This window comes from Medicago sativa, chromosome 8 (assembly GCF_051527215.1).
Source record: "Medicago sativa cultivar Bolivia chromosome 8, Bolivia_mono, whole genome shotgun sequence".
Taxonomy (NCBI): Eukaryota; Viridiplantae; Streptophyta; class Magnoliopsida; order Fabales; family Fabaceae; genus Medicago; species Medicago sativa.
In genome coordinates, this window is record NC_140756.1 from 74,067,859 (window position 1) to 74,078,778 (window position 10,920).

Sequence of the window (10,920 nt, forward strand, 5' to 3'; positions counted from 1 at the left end):
ATGCTACTCGATGCATAACTATTGGATTACAATGTTGTGGAACACATGTCGAACCAATGTTTGAATCGGAGAGAGAGATATTTAGCTTCTTAAATAAGATTACCTCATAAGAGTAAATATATGAGAAAAACAAACCAAAAAGAACTTTTATGACCTAGTGCATTATGCTTTCATATTCCACTTAACCATAGGAGGAAGCTATTGATCTATAAACGATCTAAAGCTCTAGACAAAGCATTTTATTTTAGAACCGAAAGTAAATGGTGAGAAGGAGAGAGAAAGTGCTAAAAGAATAAAGGCAAGGCTACACTTGACATTTTTTGTCTTTGACGGTTTTGAATCAAACAAAGGCAAAATCTTCAAACTTACACACAACCTTTTTCTTCCCATAAGAACACACCTTCTTTCCTCTTTGTTCCTTTCCTCAACCTCAACTCTCTAAACTCTCCCCAACCAATCTCTCTCTCTTCCCACATACCCTTCTTCCAATGTCAGCTCCTAGTTCAATCCAAACAACCAAACCCCAAAAAACAACCCTTGACAATGTCAAAAACAACCAACAAGAACCAAATAAGTTTCATTACAATTTTGCATACAAAGCCACGATAGTTCTCATATTCTTTGTTATTCTTCCACTTTTTCCCTCTCATGCTCCTGAATTCATTAGCCAAAATTTTCTCACAAGAAATTGGGAACTCCTTCATCTTCTTTTCGTTGGTATAGCTATCTCTTACGGCTTGTTCAGTCGTAGAAACCAAGAACCAGACAAAGACAACAACAATAACACAAAATTTGATAATGCACAATCACTTGTTTCTCGGTTCTTGCAAGTTTCATCGTTTTTTGAAGATGAAGTTGATCATCAAAACCAATCTGAGTCTGAAGATGTTAACAAAATCCAAACATGGAGTAATCAAAATCAACACTACAGAAATAAACCCATGCTTGTTGTTGCTCCTCAAGTACAACAACTACAAAACTCTGTTTTTGAAGATGAACAGAGTGGTTTCAATGAAAATGAAAAGCCTTTGCTTTTGCCGGTTCGAAGCTTGAAATCTCGTTTATCTGATGATGATTGTGTTGTTCAATCTAAATCCATTGATGGGTCGTCTAAAATGGGCTCCAAAAGATTTTCAAGCAATTCGTTTAATAGAGTTAGAAACTATGCTGAATTTGAAGGTGTGATAGAAGATAAACTGAAAGAGAAAGAGGAAGAGAACGCTGTGCTTCCTTCTCCAATTCCATGGAGATCAAGATCAGCATCAGCAAGAATGATGGAACCTAAACAAGAAGCTATTGAAAAAGCTTTGAAGGCTTCAATGGTGATGGAACCTAAACAAGAAGCTAATGAAAATGCTTCGAAGCCTTCAATGGTGAAAGCTTCTTCGATAAAATTTACTCCTTCAGAATCAGTTGCGAAGAATTCAGAGGATTTGATGAAGAAAAAGAGCTTTTACTATAAGTCTTGTCCTCCTCCACCCCCACCTCCACCACCAACAATGTTTTATAAATCAAACTTCTTGAAATCAAGGTATGGCGAGAAAAATGGAAGGAACATTTCAACGGGAAAATATATAGAAGAAGGAACGAATGAAAAGGAAGATGAAGATGAAGAAGAAAAAGAATATTCTACTTCATCAATGCAAGAGGAAACAGAGAAAGAAAGGTTTACTGAAAAAAGGGTAATCTTGGAAGCTGAAGAAACGGAAAGTGAAGAAGATGAAGATGTTGGAGAACTAAAACAGAGTGTTGAAAGTGCAAAAACAGAGGAACCATGTTCTTCATCTTTGAGTGGTGGCATAGACACAGGGAGTGATGAAGGACCTGATGTGGATAAGAAAGCTGATGAATTCATAGCCAAATTTAGAGAACAAATAAGGCTTCAAAGAATTGAATCTATCAAGAGAAGTACACGAATTGCAAGAAATTCTACAAGGTAATCTTCAACTTGAAGATTCTTCTGAATAACTATTGGAGTGTTATTATTATGATTTTTTTTTTTTCAAAATTTAAATGGGATGTAATTAAAATGGATGTTTTATTTCCATGGTATTAAGTAAGGTTGTAATTACTAATTGGATTATGCCCTAATTCTCTCTAGTAAATTGCGCAAGATCAAGTTAAGGATTCTGTCCTATTTCTTATGATGTTCTTGAGATGAGTTAGGATAGGGCAACTTGTGTTTGTTCATCTCTTGATGCTAAATTGCAAGTAGCTCAAATTTTTAAATTTGAATTTCACATTAGACCTACAAAACATGAAGATGCAAAAATCGGAATAAAATCATGTTTGTATAAGATGCTACAAAGATGACCCTTATTTTAGAATCTATTTCTTTTATATGTAAGATAAGCGGTTAGAACAACAACTAGTAAAATAAGAATGAAGAACACAATCGTTTGTTGACGTAGTTCGGTCAAGTGTCTACCAATGTGACAACCGAGAAGATGTAGTTTCGTATATTCATTAAGGCTTTGTTTGGGAGTTTGAAGGGGAAGGGAGGGGAGGGCTTTGGGGGGTTGGAAATATATAGAAAAATGGACAAAAAATTCACATTTTTTGAAAGAACAGTTTTTTAGAGAATGATAAACTAATACTTATGATTAATATACTTTTAATTTTAAGAATATAATAACAACATAGATTGGATTTGAAAAATTCATATAAACCCTCCATAACCCCCCAAAACCCTCCCCCAATACAATTTTTAAGTTCCCCCAAATGAGGGGGATTTTTTATTATGAGTAAAAAATTAACCTCCAAAGCCCTCTCCTCGTAATGTCTTCTATTTCTTCCACTTGCTCCTTCCTTTTTTCAAAAACCCTCCCCTCCCCTCCAAACTCTCAAACAAAGCCTAAGTGAATAATGGTTTAGAGTGTTACAAAACATATATACAATACTTCGGTTCATATCCCAACAATATATACCACTAAACCGTGCCGCGGGGGCTGTCACCCTCGGTTGCCTCCCACAACAAATAAACAAACAATAAGGGTTGGGGCAAAGGGAGCTTCACAACACTACTTTGGCTCAGCTCCCTCGTCTCTTGTCCTTTTTGTACCTGATTAGTACTCAACCATGTTTAATGATTTGTGTTGGGTCATTCCCCATATACGAAGATATGACAGCTAAATAAGTGATTCAAATGCTTGACACTAATATACATAGAGAAATCATTAGAAAATATGGTCTATCAAGACAATTTCCTACTCTTATCAACCAATCCAATATCTTTTACACATAGTTCATGGCCAAAGATAAGATAAAAATTCATAATATTTTATCTCGTCATGTTACAAATAATTTCTTTGACTTGTGTAGATTCAGACCGACGATAGATGATCCCAAAAGGGACCAATCAAACCACATTAGCATTGCTCTTAAGAAGCAATTCCAAAAATTCAAGCACATTTGGGTCTTCAAACAGAACCGTTAAAAATAAACTTCAAACAGTCTAAAACTAATAGCAAGACACAATTAAAAAAAGTAGAACAAGACACTCAAGCACCCACAAACACATGTATAATAATTTTTGAACCAAACACCACTAAAGATTCCAGGCCACAAAGTTTTCATGAAGACTGCTGACTCCCAGTCATAGGAGATATTTAGAGCCTTTACTGAGTATTTTCATAAAATTTTAGAGCATCTAGAGTATTTTTAGCTAAGGTTTGCATAGAGTTGGAAAGTTCACAAATGTTTTGAAAAATTCATTGTTCTGCTTTAAATTTCTCACATCAGAGAACTTTGTAGTGTTCTGTTTTTTGTTATTAGTTGAAAGGGTTGATTAATCATCTCATGGGTGTCATATGGAAGTTACAGATATGAAAATTCATGACATAGTGAAGCATTAGCTCATAATTAAATTTGTGAAAATCTGTCTCAGCCACCTTGCAAAGTACTTTGAGCGCAAGGCATATTTTTTTCTTAGAGAATTATCCCGACCCTTCTGTCTTAGACGCCCCGCGTCTCAACCTTTCCCTCCTCGTGGGTTTGTGTGATTCGGATGTGGAAGTCCTTTCTGCCCTAAACACCTCGCGTATGTATCCAAATCTGTAGGGTGTTTTTACCCTAGTTGTAGTTCCTGAAATCCTCTATCTCACTCGCCTCGCGTCTTATCCTAATCAACTAATGATTGTGCGTTTAAAAGATCTTGCATGGTGTCATATATTTTCTAAGTCAAGCCTCATCAGATTGCAATGCTTCCAAATTATATATTGAAAATACAATTGAGTGCGATTTGGAGGCTGAAGGTGGCGATTTCAAGTCTTGGGAACAAGATTTAAAAGCTCAATTTCTCCCCTTTGAATGTAAAAATTTCTGAACTCTGTTGCAATGTTGTATATGCTATGAGTAGTTAAATTTCTCTCGATTAGGATAATAGATGAACCTGTTTGGATCTACTAAAACTATGTAATTCATGAGCACCTTGTATGCAATTAAACATATGTGATTATTCAATTATCTTTGTGTTTAATGCTTTTGTTTATTTGATCAGTTTGGAATTGAACTTAGTTAATAATTCACTATTAACCATAAATTTTGCATTGGACATAAGCCAATTTGTTCATTAGTTGATGGCTTTAGAAATATTGAATCATCTACATGTGATATAAGAAATTATCGTTCATTCATGTTTTTAATAACATTAGTTCACCTAAGACATTTGGTTATATGTTAGATAAACGAAACTTTGGATCAATATATTGTCTTAGTCTATCTTGCTAATTTATTGTGATCGATAGTCAATTGTTATAGATGGGACCTTTATTACCAAGCAGTGACAAAGAGATCAGGAATAAAAAATCCTAAACATTTTTATTTATCATCAGTTAAAAGCAATTTTATTTTCTCCTTCAAAAAAAAAAAAGCAATTTTATTTCCAATTTTCAAAACCAATCATCAAACAACTCCCCTATTTATCACCTAAGTATAATTGTAAAATTGCTGCATTTTCGTTAACAACAACTCTGCGGATACAAATTTTACTAATACTTGAACAAAATTTGGTACACTTGCGAGAAATACCTTTGGTTAAGGTATTTATTGGTGGGGGAGCAACCCTAAGAGCATGAGGCGGATGCAGTGGATCAGGTGGTGAGCACACTCCTAGCCCTAGGGAGAAAAAGTCGAGACATTGAGGGATCGACATTGCATAGGAATTTTTTAGCGGTATCTTGACCGGAAGAGATGATATGGAGGAGGTTTTTGGTTAGTTGTGGGCATCAGTTTCATGAGTGTTGGCTTGGTAATGGTGCAGTTAACACACAGTTTATTTATAGTGAATATGCAATTATCTATGTTCCACAAATTTTCAAAGTGGGACTTGTGGGGAGTAGTTCCACAAATTTATACTACGCCCCTAAGTCTAAAATTTACCTCTTTCTCAAAGATGAAATTTTAGGACTGGTTTATTAAAACGATTCAAGGCACTGAAGAAGAAATAATTCACTTTATTACAACCATTGAGGATGGAATTTGGTTTGCCAGAAACAAGAAAGTTTCTAATGGGACGGACTTTCCAGTGAAAGACCCATATATAAGAAACATCATCAATGTTGCAAATGACAGTAAAACCTGGAAAGTGATACAAATAATCAGAGAAATTAGAACTCAAAAAATAACAGCGTCAGCAATGCTATATGGTACGAAAAATGCACGCTCGGATATAGACGAACGCACTTGCCCAATTTTTAAAAAAGTAGTAAAAACTGATCTAGTATGCTGTGACGGAAATCATGGGTAGTGGTTAATAAAAAGCTTGGCAATTATAACATGAGAAGTAAATAACCAATTTACGGAATACATGGCTGAATGGCAAACAATAACTATTTTCGTTGATTTTCGTCGCTCACAGTCTGTACTATCCAGCATTATCCAAAAAATAATTAATGGAAACTGATTCCCCAAACTATTATAAGACGAATTATATCGATGCAAATTTAGCTAAGAGGGGTTATGTGGTTGGGTGTGGTGATTCAAGAAGGTTTTTATTCTTGAAACTAAATGGACGTGGTAATGGTTCTGCAAAACAAATATTTCCCTTGATAAGTTAATTGTTTATCACCTTATTCCATCTTTATTGGCATTATATAAATAACAGTGAAAACTCATTTTAATCTCTATGAAAAACTGTGAGATTTAACTTGGTCCTTGGGAAAAATAAAAGAACATTTAGTCCTTGAGAAAGAAAAAAAAAAAAAAAGGAGATAAATTAATCAATTCCTACTTGAACTAATTTACAAAAAGGAACGGTTAAATCTTAAACAATAATTAAAAGAAAATCGATCTCAAAATAGATGATGTACTTGTTTGAATTGATTTATTTGAGTTTATCGATTGACCTAAGTACTTGTGCAGCTGTTTGAAAGAACTTATGAAAACAACTTATGAGATGTTCATTAACTATTATTGAAAAATGATATTTTGACAACCACTTTTTGACAACTTTTGGACAACTTTCTCTCTCATACTCACATGATGTTGTTATCCTCTCTCTTCCTTTTTCTCTCTCCATTGTTTTTGACCAATAAGAAGTGAGAAAAACAAGGTTGTCAACAAAGTTGTCATCAAATGGATGTCAAAATATCATTACTCTTAACTATTTTCAACTTATTTTCATAAAACTTCCAAATTAGCTTGTGAAAAAGTGTATAACTTATACGAAAGAGCTTATATATAAACACATATCATGATAAGCGCTTATACGAAAGAGCTTATATATAAACACTTATTTTATCGTTTGTTATAAGCGCTTATCATGACCAGTGTCTTCAAGCAATGACTGTCCACGCAAATATATAAATATAACCATGGATTAAGTCTTGTAAAAAAAAACCATGGATTAAGTAAGTTCCAAATGGAATAAAGAAAGGTCTATAGGTAAGGACCAAATTGTTTCAATTTTTTCTCATAATTAAAAGTCGTTTTTATTTTTCTTATGAAACAAATTGGATCTCGTAATTTTTCTTAGAAATTATATAATACATCTTCACTCTATATATAATCCCATATAATATATATAATAGTAAAGTAACACCTAAAAAGGAAGGAATGGAGTATGAATAAGGGCGAATTATTAGGCTTAAAAGAACCAAACCTATACATGATTAATTAATTAATTAATTAGACATCTTAGGACTTTACACAAAGTCTATGATAAGCCTTGAAATGGAAAAAGTAAGTCAAGTAGAATATAGAAACTAAAAACCCTCCTGGTCATAAAACAAATAATAATGGGTCAAACTGATACAAACATTATAGACCCACCAAATCACGTTTTAGTCACCATAATATTCTAGCACATGATTCAAAAGCACCACACTATTACAACCTATTTCCTCGTTACAATGACCAAATCACCCTTAAAACGCCGTGATCATTGACGGAAAACATCAAACATCCTATTTGTGAGTGGAGCAGAAGAAGCCCATGGGCCTATAGGCACAGCCCGAGGATGGGCTTGGGCCATAGAATGGTGACGGTTAGATGCATCAACACAAGCATTAGATGGAACAGCCACACGTTCACAAGAAGGGCACATGGTAAGAGTAGTTGGTGGAGTCATTTGCATGTAAAATTGTGGGGAAAGTTTCAGTGCTCTAAGCTCTTGAACTTCCTTCTGTAGTCTCCTATTTTCCTCCGTTAGATTTTCACAGCACCTTTTCAACACTTCACAATCAACCTCTGTTTGCTTCAGCTTTGTCCTATAATAAATAATTTCAAATCATAAATTAAAAATACTAATTAAATCATTGCTTAATTGAAATTTTACTTTTAAATAACAAACCTAGCTCTTCTGTTTTGGAACCAGACTTCTACTTGTCTTGGACGAAGACCAAGTTGCTTTGCAAGTGCCAACTTTTGCTTCTAAACAAAATAAAAAACCAAATTAGTAAAAAAAATAAACAAAAAATTAATAAAATAATTAAGGAAGTTGATTGGTATTGAGATAGATCAATTACGGGATTAAGGGTATTGTGTTCTTTGAAAGTTTCTTCAAGAATAGCTGATTGGTCTTTAGAGAGTCTAAGTTTTTTCCTAGCAGTTTCAGCGTCTTCTTCATCACTGATATTTCCTCTATTTTCCACGTCATGATCTTCTTCTCTCAAGCTTCTTTTTCCACTAACACTTGAAACTGTGCTGTTTGGAGATGAAACCCCTGCTTCTTCTTCCTCTTGGCATTCAATAGCTGTAGATGGTAACCGATTCACGTCGATTCCTCGTAGGTATTTTCCACTCTCTCCTCTGCATGTTTCCAAGTTTCGATCTGTACGAGGAAAAATCATTTTGAATATCATTTATGTTTTGTTGAATTAAAAACTTTAATGGGTCCGTAAGACCTAACTCAACTGACAATACTGAAATCGTTAGGTTTAAGTTTAGCATTTCGTAGTTATCCTGGTTCGAATCCATGATCTAAAAAAATACTTGTGTGGATCTAGAGAATGGGAAAAAAAATGCATACCTGAAGTGAAGGTTTGGATGGAAGATGGTTTGTGAGGAGAAGAGTTATTGTGAAAGAAGTTCAAGCTAAGACTCAAACCCAAGTCTTCCTTTTCAACCATCATCATAAAGCTTTTATGTTTGGTTTGAAGAATTTGTGAGTTTGGAGGGAGAATAAAACTAGAAAGTGAGAATGAGAAAGAAGGTGGTTTTGGTTTTGGAGTGGGAGGAAGCGTGTGGAAGGGGATTAAATAGAAAGGAGAAGGAAATGGGGTGGGAGTGGTGTGTAAGTTCAATCATGACTTTATGTCAGCAATGGCCAGTTATATCAATCATGGCATTTGTGATTCAAATAATACATCTATGTTTCTCTGTCTGTCCACCCCTCATTTACTGCTTTATGCAGTACATATCTTACCCTTGTTACCTCTACTCTATTTTCGTATCTTTGACCATTTGGTATATGGTTGGAGAGTGTTTCTTTTACAAATAAGTAAAAATAAAGTTTCTCAAAAAAATGAAAATAATTAAACAAAATAATAAAGAAAATGTTACCAGAAATGTACTCCCTCCGGTGTCAAAATATAAGAAAAGATTCTTTTTTTAGGTTCATTGAATAATTAATGTATCTGCTTTACCATGTAGACCACATACATTAACTACTGAATGAATCTAAAAAAAGAATTTTTTCTTATATTTAACTTCCAGGTTAATATTGATGTGTTAACTTTCAAGTTAATGAAAGAGTAGATGTTGAACAATACTCCCTCCGTCCCTATATGTAACCACCATTTCCCTCTAATAAAAGGGTGTTTACATATAGGGACGGATGGAGTATATGAGAGATAAATTCATATACATAATGCATCAAATTTTTGCCTTAATTTGATGATTCACCTTCGATGTTTTAAAGCTCCCTGGAAAGTCTTGATAGTGGTATACTACCGGTAATGGGAGATATATGAAAATGATAGCACCTATAAATTTCCACAAAAGAATATGTTAGTTCAATTCCATAATAATCCACTGATGACTGATATAATGGAGAAAACCTGTATTTGGACCTGTATTTGGCTTTTGATAAGACGATAACTATATACATCACATCATTGTTCACCTAACATTATTTTCTTTTGGTTGATGAGACTGGTGATGAAATTTATAAGACTTAGCGATGAATAACTAGATACGTTATAGCATATCATTAATAATAATAGAAGGAACAAGAAACTGTGTACCTTTAAGTTTAGGTTGATGAAGGAATCAAGGACGGCCGCCAACAAGTATGAGAGGAATGACTACCCTCGTTCCGTTTAGCTTTTGGTTTTCACAGTATTTTCAGAATAATTAACCGTCTGATGGGATGACGTTTAAATAGCTAAACGGCTGAGGGCAGGGACCTCTCATTGGGCTTAGCTAAATGGTCCAACCCATCACGGTCCATTTAGAAAGAATAGTCCAATCACATATATTCATCAACTAATTAATGCTTAACACAATAGACCATAATTTATATTATGACATCAACTTATAATAATTGATTATTGTCAATCCATAATTGATTAATTAAATAATTAATCCAACAATCTCCCACTTGGATGACAATACTCAATTACTAAAAGAATAAAAAATTCATTTGTCATAAAGAATTTAAAATTTAAAATTATATGTATGGTCAAAGCACTAATCATTCAAGAGAAGTAAGCTTTAATGCTGCAGAAATTGAATCCGATAGGGAAAACAAATCATACAGATCAAAGACTCACTTTTCTTACAAATGATGAATTTATTTTGACACTTTGAATTGAAGAGAATGTGTCATTAAAGAATGGCCCAAGCATTTTAAAAAATGCTATAACAAACTCCCACTAACCCAAAATATTGTAGACTTAATCAAATCATCATGAGTTACAATACTCATATATACAAGTTTGTGGTTAGTGGTTCTGCCAATGAGTTTTCAATTTTATAGAAGTCATATATCCACATAGGTATACAAATAGTAATTACTTATAGGGATAGCCTATTAAGAGAGTGTAATTACATTTAGTCAAAAATCAATAAATGTTCTATGACATTCAATTAATCCAAGTTTTAGCAAAAGTGTGACTATGAAAATCCATAAAAACAAAATAGGAAATTCAAGAATCCCCAAATTGGATTAACATAGTCACTTAGTTTGAAGAAAAAGGATGTGGATTAATGTGGCCACTAGAATGTCAATAACAAAAGAACATTCATGATTATCTCAAATTATAAGTACCACAAGAACACAATATCATACTCGATAGGAGTATTGATATTATACATAGTACTTACTGATTTATGACCTCATAAAATGTGGAATGTTGGTAAAACAGAAGCACAATATATATTTGCATGCTACGAGGTTATTGTGCATATTCCAACAAAATTGACTTAAGCATCCAATTATGATGCTCATTGAGATTGATAGAATTTTAATATATAACTCAA

At 33.6% G+C, this 10,920-nt stretch overlaps 2 protein-coding genes across 2 annotated transcripts; one reads left to right on the plus strand and one right to left on the minus strand.

Annotated features, from left to right (window-relative positions):
- Positions 1–426: 426 nt before the first annotated feature.
- On the plus strand, positions 427–2,145 carry LOC146901413 (uncharacterized). The gene has a single exon (XM_085734019.1). The coding sequence runs from the start codon at positions 489–491 to the stop codon at positions 1,938–1,940; it is 1,452 nt and encodes a 483-aa protein (XP_085590145.1). The 5' UTR covers positions 427–488; the 3' UTR covers positions 1,941–2,145.
- A 4,930-nt stretch (positions 2,146–7,075) lies between these two features.
- On the minus strand, positions 7,076–8,825 carry LOC146901414 (homeobox-leucine zipper protein HAT4-like). The gene is made up of 4 exons (XM_085733568.1): positions 8,468–8,825; positions 7,965–8,269; positions 7,790–7,869; positions 7,076–7,706 (listed from the first exon to the last, which is right to left on the minus strand). The coding sequence occupies exons 1-4, from the start codon at positions 8,571–8,573 to the stop codon at positions 7,379–7,381; spliced, it is 819 nt and encodes a 272-aa protein (XP_085589694.1). The 5' UTR covers positions 8,574–8,825; the 3' UTR covers positions 7,076–7,378.
- Positions 8,826–10,920: the final 2,095 nt, after the last annotated feature.

Bases quoted from the DNA above. Each gene is read 5' to 3' on its own strand.
- LOC146901414 (XM_085733568.1), bottom strand. From the start codon at position 8,573: ATGATGATGGTTGAAAAGGAAGACTTGGGTTTGAGTCTTAGCTTGAAC. The intron at 8,270-8,467 runs GTATGCATTTTT...TTCCTCGTACAG, and splicing joins CATCCAAACCTTCACTTCAG to ATCGAAACTTGGAAACATGC. The intron at 7,707-7,789 runs GTTTGTTATTTA...TATTTATTATAG, and splicing joins TTCCAAAACAGAAGAGCTAG to GACAAAGCTGAAGCAAACAG.
- LOC146901413 (XM_085734019.1), top strand. From the start codon at position 489: ATGTCAGCTCCTAGTTCAATCCAAACAACCAAACCCCAAAAAACAACC.